At 35.8% G+C, this 16,087-nt stretch overlaps 1 protein-coding gene across 1 annotated transcript; it reads right to left on the bottom strand.

Annotated features, from left to right (window-relative positions):
• Positions 1-1,518: 1,518 nt before the first annotated feature.
• On the bottom strand, positions 1,519-12,504 carry LOC110794293 (NADH dehydrogenase [ubiquinone] iron-sulfur protein 1, mitochondrial). Its single transcript, XM_021999238.2, has 5 exons — positions 11,966-12,504; positions 8,570-8,816; positions 6,442-6,736; positions 5,303-5,677; positions 1,519-2,652 (listed from the first exon to the last, which is right to left on the bottom strand). The coding sequence occupies exons 1-5, from the start codon at positions 12,390-12,392 to the stop codon at positions 1,753-1,755; spliced, it is 2,244 nt and encodes a 747-aa protein (XP_021854930.2). The 5' UTR covers positions 12,393-12,504; the 3' UTR covers positions 1,519-1,752.
• Positions 12,505-16,087: the final 3,583 nt, after the last annotated feature.

Genomic DNA, 16,087 nt, shown 5'->3' with positions numbered 1-16,087 from the left:
AGAATTGTCGGGGTGTTACAGCTTTAGACTGTGCACGTTTAAAGTGACGGACAATCAGGAGTTGGGGTCATGGGTAGCCTATGGATTTTTCTGGGGCCGGATTGATCACCGGTTCTATTTTTATTTAAAGGTCCCTCGATATCGCAGGTCATTGGGGTTTACGGAGTCGCGCCCGTACCTCGTCTTCCTTAGTGAAGAAGAAGAAGTTTCTAGTAGACAACTCAGTCCATCGACTATTTCAATTAAAATAATGTTAATGATACAAAGGTCTAGTTCAGTCAAATATAGTTTTCAAGTCAATATATTTTGATTATCCTTGCTTATGTTTTATTTAGTATCATGTTAGGATTGTTCGTTTAATATCGAATCATGTTAGGACTATTATTGATTTAGTATGTAATACTCAGCTTTGCTGATTACGTGCTTTTGCTTGTGCATGTTGATCATGGCTATGCCTTATTGATCCTGTGATGACCCAATCTTTGGTGAGCAGTCCCTAAGGATCAATAAGCATTGTCCATCTGCAGGTTTGAAGATATTGCATCATTGGGATCGGGAATAGAGAGCTTGTATTTAGTTTTGTTTTGCTAAGTTGACTTGGGTTTGTTTAATCGGACTTTAAACTTGTCGTACTATTTATATTTCCTTATTTTCTTTTATTGGTTTTTGGGATTAAACCTGTAATCGATTATTTATAAACCTAAAGTTAGTTTTATGTTTTCCGCTGCAAAATTCTGAATAAGCCGTTACGTTTTCACACGGGCGATAATGCCTTGATAATTCTCTACGTTTTATATAAAAGGTTATTTTAGAAAAGAGAGAATTGTCGGGGTGTTACACATGGTCTGACACTCACGCGCGCGTCAGGCCGTCTGACACAAAAACTTCTGAACGAATAAACTAGACTAGGAAAGCTTGAAACAACTTGAAACCAACATTAGCTAACTAATTCGACCCAACTAAACACATGAATTGGACTTAAGCAGATGGATTAAGCTCAAATTTTACCACTTTCACCAAGTAAACTCCTAGCCTTTTGGGATCCCAAAAAACTAACGTCATGTTTGTATACTGGAAAGGGAGAGAAAAAGAAGAAAAAGGAAAGGGAGGAATACAGTTTCTATTGTTTGGATACCAAAGTATGAGGGAGAGGAGAACGCAAGGAAGTTATTTCATTCATTGTTTAGATCTATCCAAATTGAAAATATTTTCAAGGAAAATGAAACAAATTAGTTGAATCTTTACTAAATTTGATGATGAATTGTAATTAATTTTTTGATTACATGTAAAGTCATCTAGTAGAATTGGGAACTAGTTTGGAGAAGACATTGGAGAACCAGTGAAAAATTATTAAGTTCCCCTCCCTTTCTCTCCAATTCCTCTTATTGAAACAAAGTTTAGTATTGACCTTTGTACACATCATGTTGATCTTAACACTCAAAAATAATCTTAGTTACCCAAGACAAACAGAAAAGTGTACATTATTCTTCAGCCTCAACTCAAATTTAAAGATATCACTGAAGAAATACAACAGATAATATTGAATTGTTAACAGCTGACAACAGCCTGCATACTATGGTAAATTACAGAAATTACAAACTAAATACCAAAATGTTTGTCAATTAAGACAAATTTCATCGCGGCAATCCAGCTTAAATAATCTCAAAATATGCAATAATGCTGAAATGCCAAATCCCAGGGCTTAAAAGAAAATCAACCCTGCCAAATTTATTGCAAAGATTAGAAGTAAATTCACTTCTTCAACAGCTGGGAAGAGCACTGAGCCATAATCTTTGATGCTCGAGTAATTGAATCAGTCATATAGAAGTTTTCAATTGATGGTTTGAAAGGAACTGGGTTGATTTCCTTCTTAATTTCAGGCTTTATCAAGGTTGAGAAAGTAGCTGGTTCTCGTTCATCCATGCTCAGCAAATTCGGTGCAACAGTCCTAATCCGTTCTCGGACATCAATAAGGGAATCATAAGGAAGATTAACTCCAGCAGTTTCAGACAAAGCCCTAATTATTTTCCAGTCATCTCTGGCATCACCAACAGTAGGAACTGCTGGTACAGTTTGCTGTGCGCGTCCTTCTGTATTAGCATACGTACCTTCTTTTTCAGAGAAAGCTGATGCAGGCAAAATGACATTGGCACGATATACACCTTGATCACCATGGTGACCTTGATATACTACGAACGCATCGCTAGGGACTTTGTCCATGTTCACATCATCTGCACCCATTAAATACAGAAACTTTGCAGATTCGATACTTTTGTCAGATTCTGGTACAAGACCAAGATCTAGGGAAGCAGCTTGGGCAGCATTCAAGAGCAATACATTAAGACCATTCCAATCTGGTCTAATGACATTTGCTGATTTTGCAATGGTTTCAACAATTGAGAGGATAGCATCTTTGTCCTCTCTCTCAAAGAGCCCAGCACCAACAACAATAGCTGGGTTTTTAGCATTTTTTATGGCTGAGAAAAATGAGTGAGTGCCTTCTGCAATTTCTTGCAGGGTTTGTGGACCTGTGCCGAGATGTTCATAGTCATAGTTGAGGTCTGTAGCAGGTCCAATATAACCAACCTTTGCATGGTTTGACCGTACGGCTTTCCGGATTCTGGCATTTACCATGGCAGCTTCAACTCTTGGCTGAGAACAGGCATCCAACCCAGTGAACACATAATAATAAAGAGTGAATAAAATCCAATAAGTCAACAATGAAATATAAACACCTTCAAGTGACATAGTATTTTTTTTGACAAGGGAATCCTTTGATATAAAAAATTTACTGACTAAAAAAAAATGTTGTCATAACAACACTGTTTTGATAATTTTATATCTTTTGAACATAATTTTTTGCATGGTGGTTTGGAACATTAAAGCTATGATAAAAATAACAATGATGCGAATTTAATAAAATTATGAACTCCTCTATATTGTCCTAACTTAATTTTCTGAACTTTGCTGCACCATTATAAAACAAAATTCGTATTATGTGTTGAAGAGAACTAGAATAATGAAACAACGTAACCTTACTATCCCTTGTCTATGTCAGTAAATCGTTTCCAAGACCCACTTCTCTAAGTCCTGCGCTCATATTTGTCAATTCTTCTATCAAGAGCCCACAATATTTCAAAAAGAAATAAATACGGCTAGAAGACTTAAAGAATATATTGGAGATCCTCTACAAAACCAAGCTAGATCCAATCCTAATCCACTACACAACAGGCAACAACTTAATATAACTTTATGGCCTGTTTGGATATAAAGATTTCATTTCAAATTATGGAATTGGGCCAAATCAGCTGTTTGGGAATGTAAAGTATTTGGAATTGGATTTGGCCCAATTCCAAGCCATTTAAGAATTAAGGCCTAAGGCTGGGATTTGAAATTACATGAGAAAAGCTGGAATTTCAAATCCAAAATCACGCATGAGCTCTCTCATTCTCTCACTCTCTCTCTCTCCCGTGCATACTTTCTCTCTCCTGCCTCGCCGTCTCCGAGCTCAGCCTCCAAGTTCTTCTCTTACTCTCTCCTTCGCTACTTATTCTCTCTCCTACACCACCCATGTTCTTGCAGCCTCTTTTGTCGCCACCACCATTCTCGCCTCCACCGCCGACGGAAGTTTGGGTATTCGATCAACCTTTTGTCCTCAAGAAAAATCAGAAGAGTTATTGTTTGGTATTCCCCCAAATCCAAAGAGTTAGGGTTGGGATTTCCCCAAATTGAAAGAGTTAGGGTTGAGATTTCCCCAAATTGAAAGAGTTAGGGTTTTATTTTCCCCTAAATTTGAATCTGATTTTGATTTAATTTTTTAGTCCATTGATGATTAATCAAATAATTTTTCATATTTAATTGTTGTTAATTAACACATTTTGGTTTCGAATAGCATGTAGTTTTGTTGAAAATTTTCTTTTTCACATCTGAAGTGTTGTTTTAATTCACCATTTTCTTGATTATTTTTGGATAATATTACTATTGTTATTTAATGAAATAGTTAGTTTACATTCTGAGTTTAAATGTGTAATTAAAATATGGAGGTTAATTAAAATTCTTTTGATTTTAAAATAACATACTTACTCCATAATAAAGTTGTAAATTCCATATTTGAAATTCCAATATCTCCCAAACACAAAATTTGGAATTGAATTCCAAGATTTCAATTCCAGAAATTGAAATACGTTATTTAAAATAATTCCACGTATCCAAACGCAACCTTATAGACATCGGCATAAGAGATACCGCTTTCCTCAAAAGTACCTTAACTCGAACAGCCTTACTCTAGCAAACACCATATGCAACACAAATAACGGACTGCCAAAATAATTGGTAAACCAAACTGGCTGCCTGTACCAACTCGAAGAAAAGCAATAGGCTCTGGAAGACAACCACCAAGAAACTGTTGCTATGACCAGTATTCTTATCGTGGCATAGGCTGACAACCTCCCACCAGGCCCTAATGTTGTTTTGTGTTGGTTCTTGAGAAAATACCAAACTCCTTAATTGCAACTGTTGTTGAAAGTTTTTTTAAAACCTTACATGCATCCTTTTCCTAGTTTTTTCTCTTTATTTTGACATAATATAAAGACTACAATATATTTGCTTATATGAGTGACTTATGGTTGGGTATAGTTGATATGGTCAAGTAGTGTTGCTGTTACATGGATGATTCACATGGTTGATGATGGTATTTTGATGTTTTAAAGGAACTAAAGCCTGTTACTTGAACATTATTATGGAAAGATTGATCTTAAATTTCCTATAGGACATGTGGATCAGCCTAGGAATAGTAATTGGACGAAAAGCCAAAAAAAATAGTTTAACAACTTGAATCATGCCAAAAGAAGGTAAGAAATAATTCAAAATATAGTTGAACCATGACAAAAAAGAAAGTGTCCATATTCATCTGAGACCCATGAAAAAAGGAAACTGTTCAAACTATTTAGACAAAGGGGTCTAGAATTGTAGAACTAAGGTGTTGATCCTTTAGGACACGACACTGAAAAGCCATTGGTGTTGATGGCATGTCTTGACTATTATCATATTTATATATGTGATTGTAGCCGTAAACAGAGACTAAAATATAACACTTGCAATTGCACACGCTCACAGACGCCATAGTTGACAAAAACACCTCCTAAATCTTGGGGATCATCAATTTGACAATGCACTATACTGATTTAATAATTTTCCAACATGATATGCTTGCAAATGTTGAAAAACAGACAAACAAGGCACCGTGTTACAATTATCCGTTTACTAATGATGTTCCAAAACAAAGCAGAGAAGACAGACATACCTGGGTGCCAATGAGAAGAAAGACATCTGCAGTCTCAAGATCAGCAATGCCGGTGTTCAGAAGATAGCCTGAACGCAGATCAGCTTGTGGTTGCCCACCATTTCCTTCACACCAGATATTATTTGATCCCATCTTGTTCAAGAAATCCTTCAACGCCATCATGGACTCCGCATCAGACAATTTACCGGCAACGCCAACAATTTCTTCTGGTTTTACCTTGTGCATAACCTCAGCAATAACGTCAAGGGCATCACGCCAGCTGACAGCTTTGAAACGGCCGTCAGACCCACGGATCATGGGATCATTTAACCTTTGCCTCTTTAGACCATCATAGCAGAATCGTGTTTTATCTGAAATCCATTCTTCATTTACGTCCTGCATAAATGTGGTACATGGCCATGACGCACGTTCATATCAGAAGACTGAATTACTACAGCTATATGAGAAAAGGGGCATCAATTTAAAGGAATCATCTAACTTTTTGGATATTGTTTCGAACAAGTTGCCAGATTCAAGCAAGATCTCCTTTAAAAAAGTGCCAAATTGCTATACATCAGACAATTTTAGCCTCTCGAAAGGACCCTTACAGAGTAATACCAAACCGGAACTACATAGACCAAGATAAGAAAGGCTGCAAGATATATAATATTGGCAAGCACTATATAATAATTGAAAAAATAAGGCCATAAATAAATCATCAAATTTACACACTCTAAACGAAATGATTTGAGCAACAATTTGATCAGCTAACCTTTAGCACAATAACTAATACATTCAACACCCTTGCACTTAGAACATACAATCAGATATCTATGCACAATATAGCCTGCAAGTCATGCACCATGACTTAAACCACTTCATAAACGGCATACAACATATTTAACATAATGTAGTGCTCAAGGGATAAGGAAAGATTTCTTGCTGATCATGTCGCACAAAATTACATCTAGATGAAGCATACATATTTTCCATGCACATGCTACAACAAACCTTGTATAATTCCTTTGATTGGTAAGCCAAGCCACAACATCTCAAGATATAAATGCTCTCAAACACGTCCACAAATAAACCAAAGGCGCAAAGGGCACTGACATGGAACGTAAATGGGAAAACAGTAAAGCAAAAAAAAAAAAAAAAACCTCATTGAGTCGTGGAGTGATACGCATCACCTCTGGTCCTCTACTATCAATCCGTATGTTCGACCCAACTGCATCAGTGACATCAATACTCTCGGTTCCCTTCAGCTCCCAATTTCGGGCCTTAAATGCAAAAGGTTTTGAAGTTAGGGCACCAACAGGGCAGATATCAATTACGTTGCCAGACAGCTCACTTGTCATAAGCTGTTCAACATATGTCCCAATTTCTTCACCACTACCACGGCCTAATATGCCAAGATCCTCAACTCCTGCTACCTCACTTGCAAACCTCACACATCTGTTGACAACATATTCATGTAAAATGAGTATAAGCCACATCCAGGAGAAAACAAACAGAGTATATTAAACAAATGTTACGTTTTTGAGGACAATGAAGCCAGGATTAAGGTCATGATTCACAAAGCTCCGTGAACTTCAAAAAAAGACACGATGTACATGCATAACGAAAATCTAACTATCCAAGTTGTTAGGAACTCATTCTTAGCATAATATAGTTTTTATAAGGAGACATGTCTCCAAGCTACATAGAGTGCTTATTATTCATTTAAATCATATAGGAGTACACAGGTATAAATGTATAATAAACGAACTAAGAATTAGATCAGCAACTCGAGCTCAAATCAATCTGATCATGCATGTTTTATTTACAAAACTATACATAGCTTGACCTAGAATTCTTATTGATCAATAACTTGGCCTAGCTTGAGCACAAGGCTTCTGCCATTTATACCCACTACCTACTCCTATAAGGGTTCATTACAAACTCCTTATTAGCCTGCTTGCATCCAATAAAGCTTTAAGCTTGAATATAACTCTTTCAAGTTTTGAAAATTTCAATGGCATGTGTTAGGATACCCAAAGAAATTCAAATCCAGAACTGAACTAAATCCTTAAAATTTCTTCAAAGGCCCAATAGTACGGGATATTAAATGTCAATTTAAACTTTCATTACCAAATACCCATCAGCCCCTTGCTAATTTATTCTCCCACCACCCCCTTTTACTATCACGGTATCACCTACTCACTGTCAACTTAGTGGCGGATACTGGGAGGCAAGGAAGCCATGAAATGCTTCTAATCTAAGTCCTCTCCCTCAAATCAATGACAAGAAGCACCAATCAAATTGTGCATACACAGAAAGATTCATTTCGATTCTCACCGCTTTCATCTTCAAGCTCCTCAACGACGATGAATAAGACAAGAAGCAAGTCGAAGGAGAGAGAAATACGGAGGATCAAGTTCTTCAATCTTATTATTATTATTATTATTATTATTATTATCAACAATGGAGAAAGTAGAAATACACCTATTTCCTAGGGAAATATTCAATCTTCACTCCAAAATCATTTCATAGAATTTGAACCAAAAGAACAACACCTCAAAGCTGATTCTAGAAATCAAGATTGCTATGAAGTTGCAGCAAATTCAAGATCTAATTTTTACTTTTAGCAGCTGAATTATTTTATGCAATTTTTATAACCAAATAAAGTTTTCAATCCTGAAGTTGATATTCTAGTTTATTTCCAAACAACACATGGGGTAGTTAATTTGTTTGAAATGATGGATTTGGAATTCTTAGTTTTCTTAAACAAATATATTGGTACTGAATGTCAGTATTTGACCTCCAAAATTAAAATCAAGCATTAGAAATTAACCCTCGTATGATCGTATCCAAACACTACTTTATCTTATTCTATGTCCTTTAGTAAATAAATTCATGATGTTACCGTTAACGTAAAAGTAACATTAAGCTTAATCTAAGAAGTTCATGAATTGACATGGAAATGAGTCAACCACCCAGATAAACCCACCTACTTGGACAAACTACCCAAGAGCTGAAATAGAGGATAGAAAAAGTTTTTCCAAGCTAAAGTGGAAAAAAACAGGTTAAGAAAGGCTGCAAGGAGTCTCCAGGATAGTTTCAACTCCTTTACAGACAACCTAATGGCAATAATTCTGATTTAGTTTGAATACCAATGTTTCCAAAGTGCCTCATTTTTACACAAGATTTAGGTACTCCTTGACAATCCAAGTAGAGAGGCCAGGTACAGTCAGACATGCAAATTTTTAGGATAAACAACAGGAAGTTAAGGACCAGCTAATTACTGACCTTGTGCACTGGATACACCGAGTCATCACAGTTTTGACAAGGGGGCCCAAATTCTTATCAACCACAGATCTTTTCATTTCAGTGAAGCGACCCCTATCGGAACCAAAAGCCATACTCTGATCTTGGAGATCACACTCTCCACCCTGATCACAAATTGGACAATCTAGAGGATGATTCATAAGCAAAAACTCCATTACTCCCTCCCTGGCCTTCTTGGCTATTGGTGTATCTGTTTTAATCTTCATCCCTGCATTATATGACAAACATAAAATATTTTATCAAGATAACACTACTAAAAGATAAAAAAAAAAGTAAATTATTTTCGGCACAAAAAGGATAAGGTTAAAGTATCCCCAAATAAACACGTATCCCCAAATAAACACAGAAAAAGGAGAAATGATGAGAACAGAGGACTGATTTCAGCAACCTACAAAAAGTATAGCAAGCAAATGCAGATTTTCCTTTTAAATCACATATCTTATCTTCTTTTATAGTTTGTTCACAGTGAGAAAAATGTAAATGCAGGAATTCTCAAAATGTGCAAAAGCCAACTCTGGAAACAGGAAATTAACAAACGCCATTGAAATAAATCCTCCATGCCTAAGGCTTCTACAACATCCTTAATATTTAGAAATTAATTTCGTTCTTTAGAAAAAATTGAATTTATTCCAACAACCAAACGGGTCTCGACAGTCGACACTCTAATGTGGTTGTATGGACACTTGGACACATACACATATCCAACACATCTACTAGAGTCCAACTGACATAGCTCGTAATAGTATAATACTAGACTTAACAGTCCTACTAATGTTGTGTGATCTTATTCTGAGATACATAGGACAACTAACTCTGAAAGAAACCATTTCAAGTCAAAAAGTGTACCATTAAGCACAAAATCAACCAACAATCCAGCCTAGGGGTGTTCATAAAAAACCGTAACCGCGTACCGTACCGAAAACCGAAAAAACCGACCTAAATGGGCGGTAAACCGAACCGAAAAAATAATATAAACGGTTACGGTAACCGAACCGGCAAAATTAACGGTTAAACGGGTCGGTTACGGTTACAATTTTTGACAAAACGGTTAACCGAATAAACCGAAATTTATTTTTTCAAAAAAATAATTCAATTTAATTTAGTTGGAGGTGACAAAATCACAAAATTATAGGTAAAGTATTTAAGTAAAAAAATGTTTGTTTGTGCACAACTAGCCCTATTAGTGTACTTACTTCTTAGGCTCTTAGCCCATTAGTCCTTTCTTGAAACAATAAGTACGTTACTTCGTAATTTTGTTTGAAGTTGATGAACTTGTGTAATTTTAGACATTGTTTACACTTATTTTTGTTTGACTTGATCTTCTATTTCAGATTGTTATTTTTTGTAAAAAAATAATACGATAAATGTGATCCAAAATAAAAATAAATAATTTAATAGCGGTTTATGGTTAACCGGGTAACCGTACCGAAACCGCGGTTAACCGTTTAAACGGTAACCGGTTTAAACGGTACGGTTACGGTTCATGAAAATGCCTAACCGAAATTTTCGGTTACCGAACCGAATCAAGTTTCGGGACGGTTAACCACCCATGAACACCCCTAATCCAGCCCATGTTCTGTGAATATAAACTCCTTCTACTCAATATACCATATCATTCACATAGCCTGATCTAACATGAAAGAGTGATGGCATACTAAACAAATGCAATAACATGATACATGAATCTTCAGTGAAGATGGAAATAAAAAAAATTCAGGTCTAGTTAGCCTAACTGGTTAAAAGCACCCTTGTAGTATTCATTTTTTCCCGTTAACATTTTACAACTTATGAAGAAATACTAAAATGTTAAAAGTTCCAGATCCATTTAAGTCCAATAGTATTACTGACTACAAAGAGAACTTGAAACATAACGATCTAACAACAATGTTTGTTCCAAGAAAGCAAAAGAACAAGTAAAACATTTAAGACAAATTAACACAATAAAGTTAACAAGTCAGGAGAGAAACAATAAAAGAACTAGGACATCATACAAAAATTAAACTAGAAAGAATTACATTTACATTAGGTGTATTGTCCCAAAGGTTGACTACATCTCTAAAATCAAAATATGGCATTGCCTGTTTGCCTCTAGCTTCTATGTTGACAACAAATGAATATCAAGAGGGAAATTGAAAAAAAATAGAGCATTATCATACTATTGACCAACATAGAATGTTTTCTTAAAAGAATTTGTAGAAAATGAATTCTAGACTGCGAAGAATAATCATTTTGTAGTTCAATTGTACTTTCCAATGGTGGCTCTTCAAATATGGTTGAAAAAGCCATCTCTAAAGACAGTGTTACCTCTAGTTTCTAGTTAACAAGAAAATAGGATTGCATTGAACACTTTATTTCAATATCCAAATGGGCTAATATAGTTTAATGAAGAGTTCAGTCCTTCCAACAGTATTATGTTTCTCTATACATACAAAAATAAAGGGAACACTGAAATTATGCTGGTAAGCTGGTAGAAATTCTTTAAATATAACACAACTAGCTTTGATGTCAGGAATATAGTTTGAGGTGTTCTGTTGAGAGTTATACCAAAATATTTATGGATCTTTAACAATTTGTACTTTGTTTTTACACAGTTACACTTGAATGTGATTCTAATTACTAACTGAATCTCAATTTCTCATTATAAACGAAAACCTTGTACTGTTAGATCATTATCGTTTTCTATTTGAAGGGCAGATAATATTTCACATAGATGAATCCTATTTCAAATTTCCGGACAACACTTCACAATATTGTGGAAATCTGAATAAATTAAACTCACTGCACGAAAAAGTTTCATGAACAGCAAACATTTTAAAAATGTGAGAAATACCTACAGAAACACCTTATCGAATTATCATATAAATCTCCAGCCTTTATCCTTCCACAATAATGTGACAGCTCAACATCTACGATTTCTGAACCTTTAAACCCTCCATTTGCAAACTAAAATAGCCTAAATTAACAAGAACTGCAAAACCCAGCTCCGCAAAAACCAACACCCCCTTAACCAAAGAAACAAATCCATCACAAACTTCAGTCGCCCGCCTTTCTCCTCTCAAGCCAGAGACACCACAAGACACACTACAAAATGTAGGATTTATTATTTTTCTGATCACTCCTTATCTATTAACATAAATACTATAAACATTTCCGCACTTCAAACCAAAATAAATACAACCCCCTCTACTTTATCGATTTTCGAAGATACCTCATTCTCCCAAATATTTCCAAAAAAATCCTGATCAGTTCACAATCTCCAAATAAATAATCAATTGAAATCAAAACCTTCCGAATTAAAGCATCAGCAAATCAAAATCCAAATTCAATCAAAATCAAGTAATAAAATCAACAATATACCAGGAAGAGCAGGCATGGCGCACGAAGCGACAGGCTTGGGAGATTTCTCAACTTCAACCAAGCACATACGGCAATTCCCGGCAATAGAGAGACGACTATGATAACAGAATCTAGGAATGTCGACACCGGCAACCTCACAAGCCTGAAGAACGGTAAATCCCTTAGGGACTTTGACGGAGTATCCATCGACAAAGACTTCAATGGCGTCCTCAGGGTTAGGGAAATGAACCCTAGCGTTGTTGACGGGAGGACGAGGCGGTGGTAGAGGAGGATCTGGGGTGGCTTCTGCGGCGGCGGAGGCGGTGTTTTTAAGCTCAGGGGTTGAGACAATCGACCTGACGAGGGAGAAATTGTGCGATCTGGTGGTATTGAGGATTGTTGATGCTCGTCGAATCATTGCTCGAGATGTCAATGAGCCTAACCCCATTTTTTCTGAGTTTCTCTCTCCTCCTGCTTCTGCAGTGTGACGATTTTTATCACAGTCGACCCTCTTTGTATGTGGGTTGTGTTGTGTTGTGTGCGTGTGGAAGACTCAGGGCGCCTTGGAAAGGGGATTGTTCATGGGCTTATGTGGGCTTCAAGTAGGAAGATTTGATTAGTTAGCGGGCTGTTAGAAACTGACCCGATTTAAGAAGAAATTATTCCACTAGATCAATCTAATCTAATCTAATCTAATATACATATATAAAGGAGGCATATTTGCTGAACTATCAGAGCGCCACCTAAGATTACTAATAGTTTCGGCCAATGACAAATAAGATTTCTAATTTATTTTTGAATTAAAAAATTTGAGTGCCACGTGTATAATTAATTAGGTGCCACGTAGATATTTAAATTAATTAGTTAATTACTAATATATACAATTTCATCCAAAATCAAATGCTCTAATAATTAAAAAATAAATCTAAAATAAAATTCATCTAAAATCAAACATTAATCTAAAATAAAATTCAATCTAAAATCAAACATTAATCCAATATTAGAGCGTCATGTAGAAAATCTAACGGTTTCAGCCAATGAAAAATAAGACTTTAAAATTATTTTTGAATTAAAAAGTTGAATGCCACGTACATAAATAATTAGGTGCCACGTAAATATTTTCATTAAATAATTATTAATATTTCTTATATACAATTTCATCCAAAATCAAACACTATAATAATTAAAAAATAAATCTAAAATGAAATTCAATCCAAAATAAAAAAAATCAATTTAATCTACTCCCTCCATTCCCTTTTGTTCTTCCCCTAAAGAATGTTGGGTGTGGTTTAAGAAAACTGAATCTTGGTTTGTATTGGGATATGAGTAATGATTGGGTGTAAGAATAATGATTGGGTGTAAGAAATTGAATAAAGTAAAGAGAGAGAAAGTATTTAATTAATAGGGAGAAAAGTAGATATTTTATTAAAGTAATGAAAGAAATCAGAAAAAAAATTCAGTCACATGGGGTATGGGACCCATCAGCTGTTACATGGACCAATCAGATTTAAGCATACAATGACTCACGTTTTTTTTGGCTGGAAATTAAGCCCAAACAATTGATTTCAGTTTTCCCTCCAAATTTTCCCCCCAAATAAAAAAACAGGGGATTTTTAATTTCCCTCCAAATTTTTGAGGGGTTGACATAGTGAATTCCCTTTATAAATAGGGTCACTTTCCCCCCACAAAAGACCAAAATCTGACTTTTACCAAGTTCAATAAATACAAGCAAAACACCAAAATTTCTTCCTCAATTCAGCATTAAATAGCAAAAAAACAGGGGACTTAATGGCTTCAGATCAAGAGGATGACGATTTCCTCGGATTTTCTGATGATGAAGGCGATGGCATTAACTCCGATTCTGACTCAGAGGTAGGTGATGATGCTGCTGACTTGGTACAAGCTTCTCAAAATACTGCTGCTGATTTTGGGGACATTGGGTTTAATGAAGATGTACCAAACAGCACTGAATATGTACAGCAAGTACCAGAAGTAGAAGGGGAAGGGCACCAGCAAACTACCAACTTTCAAGAGGTACCATTTCTTTTTGATTTGAACTTTCCACCACCATCAGAAAATGCATCACCAATTCATCATCAAACAGCAACACCCAGAACAGATCATCATAAGCCTAGGACTCCTAGAATAAATAATGAATTGAGGCTTGAAATTTTGGTGTACCTGCTGAATAGAAAAATTCCAGATTCAGAAACTCTTTTGTTTGGGACAATAAGGGATGCAGCCATAGAATTTGATTACAACAGAAAAACCATAGGGTCAATATGGGACAAAGCAAAGAAGCAGAAGGCAGCAATGAATTCATATGTGGTGGAAAGTAAGTATCACAAGTGTGGCAGGAAAAAGGTTCAAGTCACATATGACTCTATTGCACAAATAGCCATGGGGGACAGAACATGCATTGTAGATCTTGCAAGAATGCTCAATTTGGGACCAACAACAGTATGGAGGCTCATCAAGAGGAAAATTATTAAGCCACACTCAAGTCCCTTGCATCCAGGCATTTCAGATGCATGCAAAATGGCAAGGATGAGGTGGGTACTCAGACTAATAATGGATTACACTATACCACAGGAACCAACTTATTACAGCATGTATGACTTCATTCATATTGATGAGAAGTGGTTTTATTTGACTCAAAAAAACCAGAGAGTTTATCTTGCAAACAATGAACCCTATCCACATAGAAGTGCAAGTTCAAGAACCAAGATACCAAAATTCATGTTCATGGCAGCAGTAGCCAGACCAAGGTGGGGTGAAAATGGGAATTGTGAATTTGATGGTAAAATAGGCATATTTCCATTCACAAATGCAGTTGCAGCCAAGAGGACATCAAAAAACAGAGTAAAGGGGACCATTGAAACAAAGCCAGTGAAGTCTGTGAATCAAATTGAAACAAGGGCAATGATGATCAACATGCTAATTCCAGCAATCAAGGCAAAGTGGCCACCACATGAAGGGGAAAAGGTCATCTATATCATTCAAGATAATGCAAAGGCACATATATTGCAAAATGATCCTGAATGGCAACTACACTACAAACAAGATGGGTTCACTTTTGTGTTGACTCAACAGCCAGCAAACAGTCCAGATTGCAACATCTTGGACTTGGGATTTTTCAGGTCAATACAATCACTTATGCACAAGAAAATGCCTAAAACTGTGGAGGACTTAAGTGGAGCAGTGTATGATTCTTTTAATGAGTTGCATCCTAAGACATTGTCTAATGTGTGGATGACATTACAGTTTGTTTCTAATGAGATTCTAAAACACAAAGGCAACAATGATTACCAACTTCCACACAACAAGAAGAAGATTTTAGAAGATGAAGGCAGACTGCCAGAGCAAGTCAAGGCACCTATATGGGCAGTTAATGAATGCATGCAACTCTATGATGAATGGAAAGCAAACCAGTGAAGCAAGGTGAAAACAATTAGATAACTTTTTGTGTTTTGGGGACATGTTTTTAAATTGACAAGTAAAACCAATGTGTCACTTTTGTAAGCTTAAATGCAAGCATAACATGTAGGCAAAACATTTTGTAAGCATATCTTTTGGAAGCATCAATGAATGAATCTCATGTTTAAGTTTAGTAAAGTTTTTTTTCCATCATTCTTATTCACATCAATGTAGAGTAATCAAGGCAAGGCAATAAACATCAAATGAGTACATAACAAGAACAAGGCAGCATTGGCAGAAAAAGTACAAGGCACAAGAGGTAAGGCAGCATTGGCAACACTATAAACAAGGCAGCATTGGGTTCTTAAGAACAAGGCAGCATTTGCAATATCACAACTCTAAACACATCGGCTTCAAAATGGAAATAAATAATAATATCACATCATTTTCAGATGGAAATTATTCCCATTTTGAAACCGATGCGTCAAAAGATGTAATTTTGACAAAAACAATCAATTCATCATTGATAACACATGGAATATGCCTCACATAAACAAAGATTCATAAATATCTCAGAATGTCCCCAAAAATCATTGAATCAAACCCTTTCCAATTAAACTTAGCTCCTGAAAAACATCATGGATGCTAATGGTGCATGAGTTTGATTGAAAAACAAAGGGTTTGACACTCATAAAATGAAGACTCATCACAGATCACAAGGCATAA

This window comes from Spinacia oleracea, chromosome 1, assembly GCF_020520425.1.
Source record: "Spinacia oleracea cultivar Varoflay chromosome 1, BTI_SOV_V1, whole genome shotgun sequence".
In the NCBI taxonomy this organism is placed as follows: domain Eukaryota; kingdom Viridiplantae; phylum Streptophyta; class Magnoliopsida; order Caryophyllales; family Amaranthaceae; genus Spinacia; species Spinacia oleracea.
Note: the sequence above shows the minus strand (reverse complement) of the source record. Positions and strands in the feature narration are given on the sequence as shown.

Coding starts and splice junctions, on each gene's coding strand:
- LOC110794293 (XM_021999238.2), bottom strand. CDS start 12,392: ATGGGGTTAGGCTCATTGACATCTCGAGCAATGATTCGACGAGCATCA. Junction 8,817..11,965: donor CGCCATGCCTGCTCTTCCTG/GTATATTGTTGA, acceptor CATATAATGCAG/GGATGAAGATTAAAACAGAT. Junction 2,653..5,302: donor TTCTTCTCATTGGCACCCAG/GTATGTCTGTCT, acceptor GCCTGTTCTCAG/CCAAGAGTTGAAGCTGCCAT.